This window comes from Lathamus discolor, chromosome 3, assembly GCF_037157495.1.
Source record: "Lathamus discolor isolate bLatDis1 chromosome 3, bLatDis1.hap1, whole genome shotgun sequence".
In the NCBI taxonomy this organism is placed as follows: domain Eukaryota; kingdom Metazoa; phylum Chordata; class Aves; order Psittaciformes; family Psittacidae; genus Lathamus; species Lathamus discolor.
Window position 1 is genome coordinate 51193850 of NC_088886.1, and position 18122 is coordinate 51211971.

Below are 18122 nucleotides of genomic sequence, written 5' to 3' on the forward strand. Positions count from 1 at the left end.
CTGCCACTGGCAGCTGGACTTGGAGCAGAATTGGAGAAGCCATGTGTAACTAGGAGAGGTCAAATTCCACTTTCTGTGGGGTGGTTTGCAGAAAAGGTGGAAAAGGAACCTTTGTGTGGCAACTAATCCTTTCAGAGGGGAGAGTATTTCAGGGCCGCCTTCTTGTCCTGCAGGGCTCCTTCCTTTTCTTCACCTAGAGATTCAGAGCCTGATGTAGACTCCAGATTATCCCACAGACTAACCAGATGGGTGTGAATTGATTGCACAGATGACTTGACAAACAGGGGCAAGTTCTGGGAAATACAGCCAGAGAGTGGATTCCCTTGAAAAAATTGTTTCAAATTGGGAAAAAAAAAAAAAAAAAAAAAAAGAAGTTCAAAAGAACACCAGAGAAAGGGGAAACACATCATTTGGAAGGACAAAATTCCCCTCCTGCCTTTCTCATGGTCCCTTGGAAACCCATACATGAAAAATACTGCTGTGTCTGTTAAACAGTGACACCAGGGGAGTAGCCAAGGAGTGAGCTGGTCCAGCAGACAGGACACAGGTTATTCTGTAGAAGCAGCTGGACCCACTGGTGGGACTGGACCAGCTCTAGCCTGCATGTTTGTCTTCTCATTCAACCCTGATGATCCTTGAAGAGTATCTCAGCCAAGCAGTTGCAGAGGCATTGCTGCATCTCCTGGGCTAGCATTTAGGACTAGAGAGGATGGGAGGGTTTCTAGTCACTTCAGAGGGCTTTAAGGTAGGATGGGAGGTAATGGGCATCTACCCAGCATGACAACTGCTGCTCTCAGGCCAGGGGTCTTGGCAGTCGGAGCCAGAACAGAGGTTCTCTCTGCTCCGATGAGCTTGGATTCAGTGTTGCATTGATGCAGAGTGACCCCTGCCTGCATTGCTAAGGAGCAGGGCTGAGCATTTGCAAGGGAGAACTCACATTAAACTCTGCCAGAAGGCTCTGGTGACCATATGGAGCTGGGAGAGGGCGTGGGGGCCAGCCCTGACCCATATTGTATGGAGAGCATAGCCGCTGACCCTCTCCCTGCCCTCCCGGGGTGTCTGTTCCCATGCAGCTCAGGTTGTTCCACGCAGCACTCAGAGCTCAATAAGACAATTAAATCCTTGAGTCCAGGTTTTAGTGTTTCCATGTGCCACCAAGTATCTTAATCTGTGCTGTTTGGGGAATTTTTATCCCGTGGATCCCTTGGTATGCCTGGAATGTTTGCTTTTCCTACTGTGTGCGTGTGTTTGAGGCACTCCTGTAAAAACAAGAGCTTCCTGCCTGCCTTGTAAATCTTTCCTTGATTGGCAGAGTTGCCTTTGGTGATTAATCAAGGGGTGAGCCAAAGCTGACACCAGCGGGGAGCATGCTCCTTGCAAATGCCCGGCACATCGGTGAGAGACCTGGGAGGGGGACCAAGGGAGCTGGCCAGTCTCCAGAGCCTGCTGAGGAGACACATGTGGTGACACCAGTTTTCAGTAAGAGCCTGGGAGAGGAAGAACTAAACGGAAATTCCAGCAAGCTAAGGAAATGCTCCAGAGGGCTGGGACTTCAGAGGCATTTTCTATTGTATCATCAAGCACACAGCTAAACCATGCAGCTCTGCTTGAAGGCCTTTGCTCAGTAGCCAACCTCACCTTCCCACCTTGGGCTGGGCTGGGGAAGGGTGAAGTTTACCCCGTGCACAGATGGTTTCACCAGGAGATGGACCCAGGAGATTGTAAAAGGGGAGACTGCTGATAAGACTGGGACTGCCTTGTTGGTGCACTTGGGCTTCATGCCCATCTTCCCCCTGGATGCTTCCAGGTATCACAGGCTCTACATCCCTGTACGTGATACTGGGGTGCCAAGTTAGCTCTGAAGAACAGGTCACCTCCAGAACAACAAAACCAGCTCCAGCATCCTGGCTGAAGGGGCTCTAATTTGCCCCCGCTACTGCTCTTCCAACAGCTGAACTTGTATGCCAGCATTGACATAGCCCAGAGCTGGCTGTGGGATTGCTGAAGGCTGTGATTTGCAGGGCAGAGCTGTGGACCTCTCCCCATGTCCCTATGTTCTCACCTTGGCAAAAAAGCTACCTCATAGAGCAGAGGTGCAGGCTGCCAGTCACAGGACCAGCCACAAGCTTGTTGCTGTAAGCAAGAAGACCTTCAGTGTGGGAGGCTGGCAGAAACTTGCCACCAGAGAGTTCAGAACCCATCACTTTCAAGTCCTGGTCTTTGCTTTTCTCCATTGCTAGAGGCAGCACCTGAGCTGTGTGCCAGGGAAAGGACACTGCCAGGATGAGCAGCTCCAGGAACAGGGCACATATCGTAGTTTCAGAAGCTGAGCATGCAACCAAGGAGGGTCTGTACGTCCACCCTGAGCTGCAGGAAGGACAAGTATCAGCACAGGAGTGCTGGGACACACATCTCTGCATGGAGCAGCTCATGTGGCTGCTGGCTGCTCCCTGGAGCTGAAGCATAGAAAGAAATTTCTGCCACCGCACAGCTGTGACAGTCTGGGCAGAGTCCTCTGGTGTCTCCATGCTCTTGGACAAACAGCTCTCAAAGCCCTGCCTCTGTTTATCCTGCCAGCTAATGCATAGGTGCTAGTTATGGGTCCTCCTGGAACCTATCTCTCCACACCATCTGTGTTCCCCTGACAAATGAGAGCAGAGGCAATACACCCTGTGAGTTTAGCCCTATTGCATCTCTCTCAGGCAGTGTTGGATTTGAAGCTGCTGCAGCTCCACCCTTCACCTTTACACTCTGCTTTGCCTCAGTGGTGTTTCCTCCGTATGCTTGCTGGGCTGGAGGGTGCTATAGAGAAGATGCTCTTCATCGTCCCCTCTCCACTTCTGTGCCAACACCATACCAGCTGCTGTCGCAACCATCACCATGCACAACAGGAGAAGCTCAAAAACTGATAATGAGGGAGTCAAGGGGTGTTTCACAGCCACTTTGTGGCCACACAGGGTATGCCTGGAGCTGTATCTGAGTAATGAAACCTGCAGTAATCTAGCTGTGTATTAGCAATGACCAACCTGGTGACACCCTCACTGTCACCATGCCAGGGGATGTTCAGTGCCATTAAGGTGTCACGTTCATGTCTGGTACACCGTTTGCTTGTGTTTGCAGCACAACACAACTCTCAGGCATGGCTCAGGTGTTCAGATGCGGCTGGCACTGAACCCAGCAGTACACAGAGCTGTCCCATGCTGTGTGGTTTCTAGCCACATCTGGTTGTCTAGTCATTAACCCAGTAGCTGGGAAGTCGTTTGCACAAGAATAAGTGGGCAGCAGTGAGTGTGGTGTCAGGGTTCTTACTCAGGGAAGTGCTAGAGGCTGGAGGAGACTTCTGCCTCCTTCTCAGACTGTCAAAGCAGTGTAATTTCTTACTGAGGCTTTTCCTACCACTGTCCTGAAATCCTGATGGATTTTATCACCCACAGTCTTCTCCTGGACAAACTGTTAAGACACAGACTGGATGGCAGCCCGTCACAAGTGGGGTCCCCCAGGAATCAATACTGGACTCCACACTGCTCAACATCTTCATGTCTCCTTATCACCCTTTTTACCATGGTCTGCAGGAAATGTGTATTTTTCGGAGCTCCATGTCTATGAGTGCATGGGTTCTCTCTCCCCCCAGGGATGCCTGGAGGCCTCTTCCAAGGGACAGCCACTATCCTGGAGGACCAGAAGGTGACAGAAATGCCACTGACCACCTTCTTCCCCTTCTTGGTGTGATGCATGCCAAGAACTGACCTCTGGGCCATCCCTCACCCTCTCTGCCCTGCTATGTACCTCATCCCAGTGCCTCTCCCTTGACGTTTCTTTCTGTTGAGAAGCACTCCTATCTGTCTCCTCCTTTCGATACCCAAGCAGCCCCTGAAGCAATGGGGAGCAGGATGGCTGGTGTGCCTCTGCCCCTCTGGGTGCCACCCCTCTCATTTTGCAAGTGGTGGCTCCAAATTAGGGTGCTGATCTCCTGCTTGGCTGTGGGTAGGGGATAAGGACAAAGAGGTCAGGTCAACCTAGCAGTGTTTAGAGCAGAGACAAGTGTGTAAGCATGGCCAGTGAGGGGATGCTGCCCATGGCACTTTCCCGGCTGGCACTGTGTCACCCCACCTCCCACCCAGTGCTGGGGCAGGGGATGGAGCTGCCCCTCCGCATGTGATGCTGGAGCCATAAAGGGGGGGTTCTCTGCCTGCATTCCCATGGGCAGGAAATTACACCCAAGGATTCACATTCCTCAAGAAAGTGAAAATGCCTCAAACGTGAGAACAAAGTGGTCAAACTACAGTGAAAGGCTTTGCTATGGAAATGCAGATCCGTGTTCCCTGGGCTGGTGACTCCTGGTGGGCTCCGGCAGCCAGGGCTCAACCTTTGTTCTCACTGGCACCTCCTTGGCGGATGCCAGCAACTGAAACCAAAGCCCCGCCACCGGCAGGTCAGGAACAAGTCCCTTTCAGGAAACACGGAAATAAAGGACAATTTAACATCCAGGAATGGAAATGACTCAGGGGGGTTAAAATGCACAGAAGAGGAGGAGGACAAGAAGGGTCCTGGCCCCTTTCTGATGGCGACAAGGTTTTGTTACAAGTATGCACATTGTTCCTCACATTTCCTACCTTCCCCTTACAGTAGGGTTTGTCTGTGCTGCCTGTTCAGCACACAGAGGCATCCAGCTTTACTGCCTCCATGCCCAGCTCCATGGTGACAGCTTCTCGAAGGCTGGGCAAGTCTCAGGGCTGTCTCTGCCACCAGGAACTGGGTTTGGTGCTGCTGAGCGGCTGCTGGAGCCAGAGCCAGCAGTGGGGACAGCCAGGAGGGTGAAGCTGCGGCACTGCAGAAGATACCAGTGCACACACTGATGGTGTCACGCTCATGAATCCATGATATCCCATGTATGAGCAGCAGCCTGGGGGTTTTCCTCCTCAAATTCCCAAGCTTTGTGAATGCACCCATGGCATCACCTCCCTGTGTGTCTGATTTATGGAGAACTGCAGCAAAAATCCCTTGCTGGAGAGCAGGGATGTCCCCTGGGTTACCAAGGTGCCAGTTTTGGGACATCCTATCTGGGACAGGCAGTTCTACCCTGGCCCAAGAGAAGGGGAGAGTACAGGCCTGGCACCTCATGGGGTGTCTCCAGGACTGGAGTACATGGCTGGAATGCTGGGCAGAGAGGAAGTGCCCAGGAACTGTTTTTGCTCCCTGCTCACGGGGATGCAGCATCCTCCCACTGTGCACCCTGCTCCTTGAAGCAGTACAGGAAAGGCACTTGTGTGATTCGTTGATCTCCAGCTCTCCTTTCTACCTGCTTGCTTTGGAATCTGGAGCCTGGGAGAGAAGCAGGTATCTGGAGGGAGCTTTAGAGGGCAAATCACCATGGAGTGGCTGGAGAGTTCAGCAGTGGGGCACCTTCACCACCATAACCATCATCCCGGGAGATGCGCTGCAACCTCCTGTCCATTACAGGCACCTCCAGCTGCCTCCAGCTCCCTGGTTATCCAGGCTCAGCACAGCCCAGGCATCTTTTGAGCTGCTGAGGACAACAGCCAAGGTGATCTCATGCTTTGAATATTCTCTTGGCTCATTCCTCGCACTCCAACGCCTCACTGATAAGGCTCCGTGGTGAGGTCAGTGGGAGGGATTTACATTGCGGAGCTGTGTGTCACCCGGGGAGCCTGGGACACAGGCACCTGCGCTCCCCGCTGCTCCCAAGGATCCAGCCCAAGCCAAGTCCCTGTCCCACTGCGCAGCCTTGGCTGGGCTTTTCCCCCATACACTCCCACCTGAGCAAAGGGTCACCATTGCTGCCTGTAGGTCCAGCCCAGCATGGGGTTGCCAGCTGCCATTTCACTTCTTCTAGGAGGAAAATGAAGAGGTCCAGGCTTTTCTTACCTTCAGCATTAGAAAGAAAAAGAGGAAACTCTTCAGATCACTTTCCAAAAGGGTGTTATCAGCCCAGGAGGGGTTTCCTGCTGCCAAAAATAGAGCAGTATTAAGATAGTAAGGGAAGCAGGATGACGCAGGCACAGATAGGCCGGTGTATGAGCTAGGGGAGCTGGGCTGGCTCCCCTGGGAAAGATCAGGGCAGAACCACAGCCAGGGGCTGTGCTGCTGCTGGGATTGGTATCTTGGGGTGGTGCATCCGTCCGTCCATCCATCCATCCATCTATCCATTCATCCATCCGCATCTGCCCGCTGCTGGGCATGGGCTGGTGTTTCCAGACTCAGTGTGTGCTTGGGGACACAGGGACAAGAGCTGTGCCCTCCTCTCTTCCCCGCAGAGGGGTAGACCCTCACTGGGGTTTTGAGGTCTCCCCCACACCCACAAGGCCAGTGCAGATTTCAGAATGCAGACTCCGAAACTCCAGCCGGGTGGATTTGCCTTGTCACCAGTGAAACTGGGCTGAAAAACTTGTTTCTTCTTTGTTGTTTGATGAGCTCCCTTGCACTAAGAACAGGCTCAGGACCTGCCTGGGTGGGGATGCTCTTAGGCTTTGTTAAGCCCGAATCCAGACTGACCATGCCAGGGCTGCATCCTTCATCTCTGGGTCTGTAACGTGGAGCACCTTTTCCTCCAAGCTCTGATCCTTCTCCCCCTGCACCTTCTCTGCACCCCCCACCACTGAGTGTATTACCTGCTACATGTTGGGGATTTTTATTTTCTTTTTTTCCCAATCTTTTGGAAGGAAACACAGAGGGAGAGAGCTGCACCTTGTCTGCTACCACATCCCATGGCTTTTGGGGAGGTTGGGGTGGCCTGGGAGTGATCCCACAGAGGGATGAAGCTGTATTCAGCAGCAGAAGCAGCAAAGCAAAGGAGACAAGGCTGAAGATCACTGCATACACGCCATCACCGCCCCCACCCCCCCGGACCTGCCTTCTGGGTCTGTGCTGATAAGAAGCTGTGAGTTTCCTCGCAAAAGAATGAGAGCTTAATGTCCCGGAGCTAATTAGCAATTTTCCCTGCACCTGCCTCTCGGCCACCACCGCCTCCCCTCCAGCCATCTGCTGCCTCGGGGCCCCGCAGGCAGCCACAGCTTTGGGCTCTGCACCAGCAGCCTTGGGCACTGGGGGCCGAGATGGGGCTCGTGTTTCTCTGCTTTGGGGTTGAGGGTTCTCAGTGTCTCCCCAAAGATGAGCTCCTTGGTGTTGAAAGGGAGAAAAGGGATTTGGTCCCTGGTGGCTTCCTCCTTGTCCCGCAGCACAATGGATGGACAAGCCCTGCTGTGGTCCTGTGGCCATGCTGCGAATGGCATATGCTGGAATAGGGAAACTGAGGCTGGCAGAGGGACAGAGGATGCCCAAAGGCACTGAACCCAGTACTAGACAGGCTGTGATGGCTGCGCTTGCAGCAAGCTAACATCCCCCCCTGAGGGGGATGTGAGGAGGGGGGACATGAGGAGACAAGGCATGAGGGCAGAGCAGATGGGGCCGGCAGATTTTTGTGGGGCCAGGTTGGTCCTGCAGACAATGCTGTGTCTCTTTGAGCTGCGATTAAATGGGAAGATTTATGCTCCAGGACAGCTGGCAGGCAGAGCTGCTGAATCCCCCATCCCAGCAGCTGCAAGCCTCCTGCATGCATGTAGCACGCACCAGACCCTGGCCCACTTCTGTACTGTGTATGCTTGCAGCCCAGAAACCACCCGTGTGCTGTGCTGCATCCCCAGCAGCATGAGCAGCAGGTCGAGGGATGGGATTCTCCCCCTCTACTATGCTATACTGAGACCCCCTGTAGTCCTGCATCCAGCTCTGGGGGCAACAACACAAGAGGGATACGGAGCTGTTGGAGAGAGTCCAGAGGAGGCCACAGACATGCTGCAAGGGCTGGAGCAGCTCTGCCCTGGAGACAGGCTGGAAGAGCTGGGCTGGTTCATCCTGTAAAAGAGACATTAGAGCAGGTTCCAGTGCCTAAAGGGGCTACAAGAAACCTGGAGAGGGGCTTTGGACAAAGGCAGGTAGTGACAGAACAGGGGAATGGCTTTAAGCTGACAGAGGGGAGATTGAGATTAGGCATTAGGCAGAAGTTCTTCCCTGTGAGGGTGCTGAGGCACTGGCACAGGGTGCCCAGAGAAGCTGTGGCTGCCCCATCCCTGGCAGTGTTCAAGGCCAGGCTGGACGGGGCTTGGAGCACCCTGCTCTAGTGGAAGGTGTCCCTGCCCGTGGCAGGGGTTGGAACTGATGAGCTTTAAGGTCCCTTCCAACCCAAACCAGTCTGGGGTTCTGTGATCTGCCCCAGGCCACCTGCACGCCTGCAAGTGCCCCTGCACACCCCGGGCCCGACCTCCGTGTCCGCGCCCGTGTCCGTGCCCCCCCTGCCGGCAGCAGCCCCGGCGGGACGGGGAGGGGCGGTGCGGAGCGGGGCGGGTCCGGCCCTGCATTCCGGGCATAGCAGCGCTCGGGCCGGCCCCCGCTGCCGGCGGGACGCTCAGTCCCGTCGCCACGCTCCCCGGGCAGCACCGCCGCCGCCCCGCTCCGCCATGCCCCGGTAAGTGCCGCCCCGGAGGTGCTCCCAGCGGAGCTGGGGACCGAGACCTCTTTGCGGGGCTGGCTCGGCTCTCCCTGGCCGCGGGGCGGGGGGTTTGCGGTCGTGCGAGCCGCCCGATGGCTACGTGCCCGCTCCCCCGGGGCCGCCTTGTCCCGCATTCCTGGGCCTGGAGGCAGCCCCGGTCCCTGCGGGAGGTACCGGGTCCGTGGGGAGCCAGCACCGACCCCCAGCCCCTACCCCAGCCCCGACCCCTGGTGCCAGCTCTGGTCATGGGTGCGATGAGAGTGCCAGTGCTCAGCCACGGCAGTGGGTTGAGCTCCCTCCACCACCACAGCCTCCTGCCCGTCCGGCAAGTCCCAGCCAGGCTCCCAGTGTGCTGAGCGGGATTCCTGGAAAACAAAACCCTGTTGACCAGCACTGCGTCCTGCCCAGGCCGGTTCTTCATCCATTATCCCCTCTTTTCTCCATGCAGGTGTCTCGGCGTGGCTGGTGGCTGCTAAAGGACCCCCGGGGACGCCCTTGTCGGGTTGGAAACGTGGCTTTGCCGACGGCGCGGGCGGAGATGAGGACGGCGGAGGACTCGAACGGGACGGTCCTGCACCGCCTGATCCAGGAGCAGCTGCGCTACGGGAACCTCACGGAGAACCGCACTCTGCTGGCCATCCAGCAGCAAGCCCTGCGCGGCGGTGGCGCCGGCAGCCCCCGCTCCTCCCTGGAGAGCCTCAGTGCCGAGGAGAGCCAAATGGTGCAGCAGTCCACGCGGCAGGAGCCCCAGGGCCAGGAGCATCACTCCGACCACATCTACTTGGAGAACAGTGTCTATCGGCTCTGCCAGCCCCAGCACAAGGGCGAGGAGCTTCCGACCTATGAGGAGGCCAAGGCGCATTCCCAGTACTATGCCTCTCAGCGAGGTGGGCAGCAGCACGGAGGGGCTAGCACAGGGATTCGGGGTGAAAACAGCCCACGTGGGGCTGGGAGCAGCAGCACCCGACGCGCCGATGAGGGGCTGAAGGACCTGAAGCACGGCCACGTGCGGTCACTGAGTGAGCGGCTGATGCGGCTGTCGCTGGAGAGGAGTGGGGCCAATACACAGAGCCCCATCAGCGCCTCCCACAGCTACCCCCAGCTCACCCGTCATCACCAGCTGGCTGCCCCACAGGGGCAGCACTCCGAGGGGCCAGAGCCAAGGGGACCCCCTCCGGAGTATCCCTACGTCATCCCTTCCCAGGACACTTACCTGGCTGAACCCCGACCCTGCTCCCAGGAAGGTCCTGGATTTCAGCATCCCGAAATCAGGTAACCTGCAGCTCCCAGGCCCTGGGAGCCTCTCAGCTGTGGTGTCCCAGGAGTCGGGATGGATGCTTAGGAGATGTGGAATGCAGAGAGCAGTGGGGGGCCCGGGGCAGCCATTGCCAAACCTCTTGTCTTTGTGGGACCAGGTCTGGCTCAGCCTATGGGGTCTGCAGGGACCATTCCCCTCCCCAGTTTCCCCCAGCACAGTTGGGTTTTTCCAACTGGTGATGAAAATCCCACTGCCTCTGCAGACCCAGTCCCCTCCCCATGAGCTGGGAGGAATTTGGGGTTAATTTAGGAGCTGGAACCAGCTCAGGAAATGGCTAAATGTGGAACAGGCATGGGGCGGGGTGAAAGGCAAACGTGCTCCCTATTCCATGGAAACCTATCCTGTGGCCCTGAGATGGGGATGTCCACATAGCACTGGTTTGCTGCCGGTGCCATGGGATTGCTGCCGAACTAAGCCTGGGCTAGTGCTGAGTGGTTTATGGAGGTTATGAGCAGTGCTGGGCAGCTCCCACCTTCACTTAGGCAGCTTGACACCTCCAGCAAAGCCCCAGGTTGTCTGCAAGAGGGTCATGGAGAGGTCTGGGGGGTGGGAGGGGAAGGGGAGAGGTCCAAGAGGGCTGGAAGCAACTTTTTTTCATTGTGAAAAACTATGGGAAGAAGGGAATTGGAGGCTTGATGGGAGGACGCACACTGCTGCCAGCCCGCTGACCTATCCAGGCCGAGTGCAACAGCATCTCCAGCAGGAAAACCTTCTCCTGCTAGGGAACAAAGAGGGGAAGGGGAGCCGTGAGGAAGATGTATTTATTCTTCCTCGCTCCTATATCATCCCGCAGGAATGTAGGCCCTTGGCGGGTAGCCCGAGCAGAGTGGGGCTGCGCCATGCTCAGCCGCCTTGCTTGGGGTATTCAAGGCGGCCACGGGATGTCGAGGAACTTGGAGCGGTTGTGCAAGGGGCAGCCAGGCTGGCCCTGCTCCTCCGAATATAGACAGAATGTGTTCATAGTTTGGTGGTGAGGAGCCATGCCAGGAGCCCTTGCTTTGCCCAGAAAACAAAGGAAAGGGGCAGTGCTGCTGGATTCCAAGGTGCATCCTTTGTCGAGTTCTTGTTCATCCGCAGCATCCCCAGCAATAGGGTAGGCCTGAGGGGCAGGGAGCCCATCCTGACCCACCAGCCAGGAGTTGTTAGGTCAAGGCAACCCTGAAAGATGCGGTTTATTTCCTATGCTTGAGTTAGAAAACAAATGCTTCCAACAACTGAAAAGCAGGATACAGAGCCTCCCTCCTCTTTTGGGGTGAGCCAGAGCCACCAGCAGCCATTTGGGTTTGGAGCAGTCAGTGGGACCCTGGGAATGTGGTCAGCTCTCCCACTCTTGCCAAACCCCACTGAGCATCCTTCTCCCTCTCTACAGGGTGCTGTCCACCCATGTCCCCGCCGCTTTCCTGCCGCTGCCAGGCACTCTGTGCCCAGGCACACTGGGTGCTGCTGGTGTGGAGGCACTAGTGAATGCCCAGGCGGTCTCAACCAGCAACCGCCTGGCCAGGGTAGACGCGGTCCTGCGGGACAATGAGAGGCTCCAGCGGGACAATGAGAAGCTGCGACGGGAGCTGGAGAGCTGCTCCGAGAAGGCGAGCCGCATCCAGAAGGTGAGCAGCCACGGCATCATTCCCTTCACCTCCTGGCTCCCTGCCTTAGATGGGTGGATGCTCAGCCAGCTGCTGTGAAAATTCACCCCCTTTAGTGTTTTAATCCCTTCTTCTCCTCCCTTCTGGTGGCTCGTTTCTCCCTGAGCAGCTGTGTTTCAGCAGCACGGCAGCCGGGACTGGGGAGAAGGAACCCATTCTCCAGTGACCCACTCCCTCTGCATGTCCCCCCCAATCCCTGGCCACCACAGAAAGCCCTTTGTGTGGCTGTGCACAAGGGGCGGCTGTTCCCTGCCGGCTGTGCTACAGCAGAGCCAAAACCTGTGGAAGGGACTCCTTTGCAAGGAGAAAAGGCAGAAAATACCATTTTTCTCCCTAAAATATGCACTGGGGGCCAGGCCAGGTGGGGGTCCCATGGCTTTTCTTGGATTGGGCTGAGTGACCCAGCTGAGCTTTGGCCAGCATCTCCCTTTCCTTTCCTCATTCCACGCATATCTAACCCTGGCCTGTCCATCCCTCCACCCCAGCTGGAGAGTGAGATCCAACGCATCTCAGAGGATTATGAAAACCTCGTCAAGGCCTCTTCCAAGCGGGAAGCCTTGGAGAAAGCCATGAGGAACAAGAGAGATGGTGAGATGCGGCGGCTCCAGGACTTTAACCGGGACCTGAAAGGTGAGGGACCCTCCATGTCCCCATCCCTGTGAGTGCTCTCTGTCCCCAGCTTTCCCCCACCAAGGGTGTTTCCAGGCTTCTCCCACTTCCTCTGTCCAAACTCTTGTATTTAAATCATAATTGGGTTTAATTTCCTTTGGACTAGAGCGGTTGGAGTCGGCGAACAAGCAGCTGGCCAGCAAGACCCAGGAAAGCCATGACAGCAGCCAGGGCAGCATGGCAAAGCTCCTGGCGCAAAGTAAGTCCCATGGGATGCCTGTCCTTGCCCGGCTTCCCGTGGCACCCCTGAGCAGGACAGAGGGGCTCCTTTTTGGCTGGAGGAGGAGACGGGTGTTGGGCAGCAGCTCTCGCCCTTCCCTGGGGAGGATGGAGCAGCTCTTGGCCTGGACTGAGCCATTAATCCCAGCCGGCCGGCTGGCGGCGTGACCCACATTCCCCGCATTCCTGCCGCTGTGCTGGCTCTTCCAGCACCAAGCCAGCACTCCCATCCTGCAGCCTGGCCCTTCTCTCCCTCCTCCCTCCTCCATGCTGCAGCTGTGCAAGCCTGGGCTTATTTTTGGGAAAATATACCTAAATCCATTATTTTAGCAGAGAAACATGGTGTTGGTGTTATGGGGGAGGAATTGCATTCCCCTCTTTAAGGTGGCTCTTTTCACTCTGGGCAGCTTTTATCCTTCATGAGGCAAAATTTGAGCTGAGGGTGTTGGGAGATGAGAAGCACCCCACGACACAGCTTCAGTGTTTGCTTGCAGTCCAGAAACCAGCTGTGTCCTGGGCTGCATTCTCAGCAGCGTGACCAGCAGGTTGAGGGAGGGGATTCTCCCCTGTGCTCTGCTCTGGTGAGACCCCTCCTGCAGTCCTGCATCCAGCTCTGGGGCTTGTTCTGCCTGTAAAAGAAAAAGCTTTGGGGAGACCTTAGAGCAGCTCCCAGTGCCTGAAGGAGCTACAAGAAACATGGAGAGGGGTTTTGGACAATGGCCTGTAGGGACAGGACAGGGGGGAATGGCTTTAACCTGGCAGAGGGGAGACTCTGATGAGACATTAGGAAGAAGTTCTTCCCTGTGAGGGTGCTGAGGCGCTTGCACAGGGTGCCCAGAGAAGCTGTGGCTGCCCCATCCCTGGCAGTGCTCAAGGCCAGGTTGGACAGGGCTTGGAACAACCTGGTCTAGTGGAAGGTGTCCCTGCCCATGGCAGGGGGTTGGAACTGGATGAGCTTTAAGGCTCCTTCCAACCTAAACCAGCCTCTGATTCTATGATTTCTATGAAATGGAGACTTTCTACCCCCGTGGCTTGGGTCCCTCTGACCCCCATATATGTTGTGTGCTGTGGGAGGGATGGCACAGCCATGTTTTATGGAGCAAAGAGCTCCAGCTTGAGGGCGGTTAATCCTCCTTGCCTGACACTTGGGTGTTCTCTTACAGGCTATGAGCACCAGCAGGAGAAGGAGAAGCTGGAGCGGGAGGTATCCCTGCTGCGCAGCGCCAACGAGGACCAGCGTCGGCGGGCAGAGCTGCTGGAGCAGGCGCTGGGCAGCGCCCAGGCGCGGGCAGCCAAGGCGGAGGCCGAGCTGCGGAAGAAGCGTGCCTACGTGGAGAAGGTGGAACGGCTGCAGGCAGCCCTGGGACAGCTCCAGGCCGCCTGCGAGAAGCGGGAGCAACTGGAGCTGCGGCTCCGCACCCGCCTGGAGCAGGAGCTGAAGATGCTGCGGGCTCAGCAGGTGGGTGCTGGTGCTGCTGGCAACCTGCGGTGTGTGCCGCATCCCCCCCAGCACCTCCCCATCCTCTGCTGGGTTTTCACTGTCCTTTCTCTGTTGCAGAGGCAGGCAGGCGCGGCGGGCGCAGGGACGCCGGAGCTGAGTGCCCACACACTCTCAGAGCAACTGAGGGAGAAGGAGGAGAAGATCCTGGCCCTGGAGGCTGACATGACCAAGTGGGAGCAGAAGTACCTGGAGGAGTGCACCATGCGGCAGTTTGCCATGGATGCTGCGGCCACTGCAGCCGCCCAGCGGGACACCACCCTCATCAGCCAGTCCCCGCGACACTCCCCCAACAGCAGCTTCAATGAAGACCTCCTCCTGGCCAGCCACAAGCACCAGGAGATGGAGAACAGGTAGTCCCACCTTGCTGGAGGCATTTTCCTCCAACAATCTTGTACTGTGGTCTGGTTGGGCAGCACCTGCATTCTCTTTTCCTTCCACCTCCTTACCCAATTTTTGCCTCTTCTCCTCTCCAGGTTAAAAGCTCTTCATGCCCAAATCCTAGAGAAGGATGCTGTCATCAAGGTCCTGCAGCAGCGCTCACGGAGGGACCCTAGCAAAGCTCTCCAGGGCTCCCTGCGACCAGCGAAGTCTGTGCCCTCCATCTTTGCTGCCTCGGCGGCCCCAAGCTGGCCAGGGGCTGGCCAGAGTGACCGTCTGGCTGAGAGCAGCTCTCACAGCAGCACAGGTAAATGGAGGCACATCCCTGCTCCCTGCCTTCACTCAGCAGCATGGAATTGCCTGTAATTTCCACTGCACACTTGGAAGTAGAGAGCTTGGGGAGTGGGGACTTTTTCACTGAGCTGTAGGAGCTCTCAATCCTTACTAGTGTCTCCTCCAGCAGGCAAATCCGCCAGCGAAGGAGCAGCAGCGCCTGCTGCCCTGCCCCTGCCGTCCCACTCCAAGCATGTCAGCAAGGATGGCAGCACGCAGACAGATGGGGTGGCTGAGAGCAGCGGCCAGGGCGAGGGCACCGAGCGCCCGGCTGGGCTGATGGGTGAGTGTCCCAGGGATGGTGTGGAGGAGAGCCAAGGGTGCTCCAGCATGTGGGCTTAGCATCAGGAGATGGGCTCTGCACAAACGTCAGATTTTTTTTTTTTATGGCATTTTAAAGGACCCGGTTTAGTCTGGTGGGTTTGAATCCATGCAGTCGCTTGTAGAATCCCAGACTGGTTTGGGTTAGAAGGGACCTTAAAGCTCATCCAGTTCCAACCCCCTGCCACGGGCAGGGACCCTTCCACTAGAGCAGGGTGCTCCAAGCCCCGTCCAGCCTGGCCTTGAACACTGCCAGGGATGGGGCAGCCACAGCTTCTCTGGGCAACCTGTGCAAGCGCCTCAGCACCCTCACAGGGAAGAACTTCTGCCTAATGTCTCATCTCAATCTCCCCTCTGCCAGGTTAAAGCCATTTCCCCTTGTTCTGTCACTGCCTGCCCTTGTCAAAAGCCCCCTCCAGATTTCTTGTTGGCCCCTTTATGCACTGGAAGCTGCTCTAAGCTCTCCCCAGAACCTTCTCTTCTCCAGGCTGAACAAGCCCAGCTCTCTCAGCCTGTTGCTATTTTATTTTCATGATGCAGTAGTTTTCCCTTGAACCCCTTGTGGGGAGACCGGATCTGCAGTACATTTGTTGCCAGCCCTTTGGTGGGGTGGGCACTGATGCTCTTCATCCCTCCTCCAGTTCTTACCTTCTTTCTTTGCAGAGAGCTTGGCTGATGTCAGAGCCCCTGACCTGTCTGACATGGTGGAGATCCTGATTTAAGGCCGCCCATGGACTGCACACTGGCCCCTCTCCCCCCTGCCTGCACTGGATCGGGTGGCAGAGCCTGCAGGAGGGAGGACCGAGCCTGGAGCTCAGTGGTGTCCCTGTGGCTGGTCTCAGCACATGGGCCATGGTCCCCACTCAGCACCCACAGGGGTCTCCAGTTGCGCAGGGCGTGCTGGAGCTCAAGGACCCTGCAGTGGCTGAGGGGGCTTGTGACCCCCCTGTGAACACACCGGGGTTTTGGACAACAGGAGCAACCTATTTATTGTTCCAGCCTGAAGCAGTGGGCTTCTTCTCATACCCTCCCTCATTGGCTCTGTTCCCATCCCAGCTCCATCCCCATCCCACCTCTGGGTCTTGGCAATTCACATCCACCCAAGTGCTTGGCCTCTGACTGGAAAATCCCTCTCTGTTCACCCAAACTGTATCCACAAGCTCATGTCTTTGCTCAAGGCCAGAGCCAGGAGGAATCCTCTGGGCTCCCATCAACTTCTCAGACCGTGGCCAAGCCAGATGCCAGGAGCCCCAACCTCCATCTTCTGCATCCATCACCTTGCATCCTGCCTCTGGGTTGTTATCATGGGCCAGCGAGGGGTTTGGGATTGAGTGATGCCAGAGCAAAAGAGAAAATGATGATGGAGGGAATAAAAAGTGGAGGAGAAATCCCCTGGAAACTGGAGGTGGAATGCTCAGAGAGAGCTGAGGATGGCTGATGGCATAGCCCCTATTACGGCATCATCCCCTGGCTACTGGCAGCTGGCTTCTGCCTGTAGCCATCGCTGATGCTTCCTTCTCTCCTCTGAGCTCAGACACCTCTGGTCTTGCCCTTCATCTACATATATATGTTCCTTCTCTCTGTCTTTCTCTTTCTTTCTTTCACTATGTGTGTGCATTTGCTGGACAACTGCATTTTTTATTCTTCTCTCCCAGACACGTACCAAACGCGTTCGGTTCTCGTGCGTTGTTTACAAAGTGGAAAACAAATGAACAAAAGTTATGAAAGGAAAAAAACTCCCCACAAGTTAATATATTTTATATTAATATTGGTGTTTCTTTGTAAGTATTGTTTGTTTTCGTGCTGTGAACTTTTGTTTTTCCTGCCAAAGACGATGAGTTCTTGTTTGTGCGTTTTAAGTTATCTTGAGTATTTAAACGTAAACCTGGCTGTTTCGATGTGCCGCCCTATACCGAGATTGCTGTAGCATTCCACTTGGTATAACAGTATTTTAATAAAAAAACCCAAATATTGACCCATGGGTGCTCTTATTTCCCCCCCGTGTAATGGGGCAAGACAGAGCGGGGGGAAGGGGCCTAGGGTTGGTGAGCTGGCTGAAACTTCGGTCCTCCTAAGCTTCCTCCATGGGTACTCCTTGATGGCCACATCTTCAGGCACAGCTGGACCTGGCCTCTAGGCTCTCCTCTGGCTTTTGTCAGCCACCTCGAAGTCCTTCCCACTCTGCTTGGCTCTTTGGTCTTGTGGAAGACCAGAAGTTCTCCTAGCGTTTGTGCCGTACAACTTCCACATCATGCTGCTGCCCGGCCTTTCCCCTCTGAGCTTTTTGTTTGCTGCTGTCGTTTTACTTTTGTTATTAATAGCTGTTGCATTGATGCTTCCCAGGGAGCATCCGTCCCTGGGGACTCTGCTCCTGCTGCTTGGGTGCTGGCAGCCCAGCTGGAGCCATCACCAGCCAGTCTGGGGCTTTCTCTTTTGGACATCACTTGGCATTTACTGGCAGGTCATTTCTTTTTTTAACCTGCTGTCCTGGGTACCAGGAGATCTTGTGTAAGTCTCTGTAATTGGCTTTAGCTTGGATTAATGCAGAACAAGGAACATAAGAACCTGCTTTGCTGCCGACTCCTCCCTGGAAGGTGGCTAAGGACTGTTGAGGATCACTGGTCTTGGTGGGACCATGATGGTGAACACCAGCTTGGCTCTACAATTCCAGGAACCTGGAAGAGCTGTGCCTGAAAACCTGGGGTTTCCTCTGGCTGTGGGGCAGGTCTCCATCCTTAGGGAGACTCAGAGCAATGGGAAGCGTGGAGCCCGGTTCCTCCTTCTACCCATGGTTTCCTCTGGGTTTTGCTAGAGGGGCAACAAGCTCCCCCCCAGCTCCATGCATAGCATATGTCTGAAGTGGACCCTTCTGCACTCCCCAGTGATGGGGAAGACTGTGTGGGAAGCTCACATGGAGCTGCTGCTCCTTGGGAATGTGTTGAAGGAGGGGGTCCTGGTGGCCCCCATCCAGGGATCATACCTGCCCTGCCTCCCTCACCTCCTGCTGCCCTGGAGCTGCAGGCAGCCGCCCAGGAAGGCTTGCAGCATTCCTGGCATACCGCAGCTCTCACACCCCACACTATTTACCCGAATCCGGATGCCGAGCAGCCTTGCAGCGGGTCTTGCTCTTTGCAGGCAGTTTTCCATGTCCAGGGATCCAGGGAACAGGCTCCTGTTGAGGGTTTTGCCCACCACTCCGCCATCCTCCATCCTGCACATCACTCTGTGGACCCCTAC

The 18122-nt window shown here is 56.1% G+C and overlaps 1 protein-coding gene across 3 annotated transcripts; it reads left to right on the forward strand.

Moving 5' to 3' along the window:
* The first annotated feature begins 8386 nt into the window (after nt 1-8386).
* Nucleotides 8387-16860, forward strand: AMOTL2 (angiomotin like 2). Of its 3 annotated transcripts, none has more exons than XM_065675186.1 (10): nt 8387-8479; nt 8952-9775; nt 11191-11425; nt 11950-12094; nt 12240-12332; nt 13516-13811; nt 13911-14203; nt 14327-14538; nt 14692-14847; nt 15549-16860. In XM_065675186.1, exons 2-10 carry the CDS (start codon nt 9042-9044, stop codon nt 15605-15607), a joined length of 2223 nt encoding a protein of 740 aa, XP_065531258.1. In that variant the 5' UTR covers nt 8387-8479; nt 8952-9041; the 3' UTR covers nt 15608-16860. The 3 variants fall into 3 exon arrangements, with proteins under 3 accessions (XP_065531258.1, XP_065531259.1, XP_065531260.1); XM_065675187.1 differs by having other exon boundaries at nt 14695-14847; XM_065675188.1 differs by lacking the exon at nt 14692-14847.
* The last annotated feature ends 1262 nt before the right edge of the window (nt 16861-18122 follow it).

Bases quoted from the DNA above. Each gene is read 5' to 3' on its own strand.
- AMOTL2 (XM_065675186.1), top strand. From the start codon at position 9,042: ATGAGGACGGCGGAGGACTCGAACGGGACGGTCCTGCACCGCCTGATC. The intron at 13,812-13,910 runs GTGGGTGCTGGT...TCTCTGTTGCAG, and splicing joins AGATGCTGCGGGCTCAGCAG to AGGCAGGCAGGCGCGGCGGG. The intron at 14,539-14,691 runs GTAAATGGAGGC...TGTCTCCTCCAG, and splicing joins CAGCTCTCACAGCAGCACAG to CAGGCAAATCCGCCAGCGAA.